The following is a 1,434-nucleotide window of genomic DNA, read 5'->3' as shown; positions in this document are numbered from 1 at the left end:
ATGAAAAGCATATAAATGATCAGGTTCCGAGTCCAAAGGAAATTGTATTGGCAAAATGAAAACTGAAGTGATTTCTGATGCAGATGAGTGGAGCCACTTTGTTCAATCTCTCCCTTCTAACGTCCGACATGTGGGCAGTGCTCATCCGCATCTTCTTTTACCGTCAACAGGTGAAATTTCTGTCTCAGAGATTCAAACTATGCATTAATAGTGTGATAACCGTTGTACTCTAAAAACTTAAGATGTTAGAGGACAGTGTTTATATATTTTTATATTTAACACTCTCCTCACATCTAGACTCGAGACTTTCTATAAGGTCTTGACATGGATTTGACGTGGATCTAAATTAAATGGGAGAAAATTAATAATGCTAGAAATCTGCTGAATTAATAGTGTGACATTGTTGTGCCTTGTGAAATAACTGTTGTTCTCTAAAAGCTTAAACTGTTAGAGGGTGGGAAACAACTGATAACTAATAACTGTTGTGATAACTTAAACTAATAACTGTTGTGAAATAACTGTTGTGCTGAATTAATAACTGTTAGAGGGCGGTGTTTATATATTTTTATATTTAACACTATTTTTATACTTAAAACTCACCTCACGTCTGGGCTCGAAACTTTTTGCAAGGTCCACAATGTGGACTTAAATTAAATGGGAGAAAATTAGAAATACTAGGAGCTTAGCGTGACTTGAACTCAGAAACTCCTATTCTGATACTATGTGAAACAACCGTTCTACTCTAAAAACTTAAGCTGTCAGAGAATAGTGTTTATATATTTTTTATATTTAACGTACGTACCTCAATGAGCTTAAAATTCATTGCAGGTGGATTGGTTATACTTTCTAGCATTTGGTGTCGTTGCCATTGGGCTGATTATCTATTCAGTAAAGTAAGTGCCACACAAATACTTTCATTTTATATTGCACAAGTGTAATATGAAAAATAAAGTATAGCTGTTTTACAAGAATTTGAATTTAATGAGTGTGAATGTTCTTACTATCTACAGCGAGGCTGGGATAGAAGGTGCAAAAGATGATGAAGGTGAAGAAGCAGCCGTCCAATACGAACAACTCACTGAAGAAAATTCAACAACACCGCTATTGTGAGCAGTGGAAAACTATATCAACTCTATCCATACGGCAATTCGATATCATATGTGATGTAACAAGTTCATCCAAGAAGCTAATTAAAAATTGTTGATGAAAATTCAGATATGCGCAATTTATTAGAAACTAAATCGAAAAAGTATCTCTTCATTGATTGCTTAATTACTCATATAAACATTCATCATCAAGTAGAGGAGCGTTTCTAGCAAATTGTCATTTCTGTGGAACTAAAAAGAGAGAAAGATCTCCATGAAATCTGAATGGTGCACCGTGCACGTGCGAATTAAACCATACTAGCCGGTCAAACCAGCTGGCCAGTTTACC

General features: G+C 35.0%; 1 protein-coding gene across 1 annotated transcript; it reads left to right on the top strand.

Annotated features, from left to right (window-relative positions):
* The first annotated feature begins 16 nt into the window (after window positions 1-16).
* Window positions 17-1,250, top strand: LOC109705459 (uncharacterized solute carrier family 35 member C320.08-like). Its single transcript, XM_020226189.1, has 3 exons — window positions 17-170; window positions 829-893; window positions 1,011-1,250. The coding sequence occupies exons 1-3, from the start codon at window positions 78-80 to the stop codon at window positions 1,108-1,110; spliced, it is 258 nt and encodes an 85-aa protein (XP_020081778.1). The 5' UTR covers window positions 17-77; the 3' UTR covers window positions 1,111-1,250.
* Window positions 1,251-1,434: the final 184 nt, after the last annotated feature.

This window comes from Ananas comosus, unplaced genomic scaffold, assembly GCF_001540865.1.
Source record: "Ananas comosus cultivar F153 unplaced genomic scaffold, ASM154086v1, whole genome shotgun sequence".
NCBI lineage: Eukaryota > Viridiplantae > Streptophyta > Magnoliopsida > Poales > Bromeliaceae > Ananas > Ananas comosus.
This window is presented reverse-complemented; position numbering and strand designations above follow the sequence as displayed.

Coding starts and splice junctions, on each gene's coding strand:
- LOC109705459 (XM_020226189.1), top strand. CDS start 78: ATGCAGATGAGTGGAGCCACTTTGTTCAATCTCTCCCTTCTAACGTCC. Junction 171..828: donor TCTTCTTTTACCGTCAACAG/GTGAAATTTCTG, acceptor AATTCATTGCAG/GTGGATTGGTTATACTTTCT. Junction 894..1,010: donor CTGATTATCTATTCAGTAAA/GTAAGTGCCACA, acceptor TACTATCTACAG/CGAGGCTGGGATAGAAGGTG.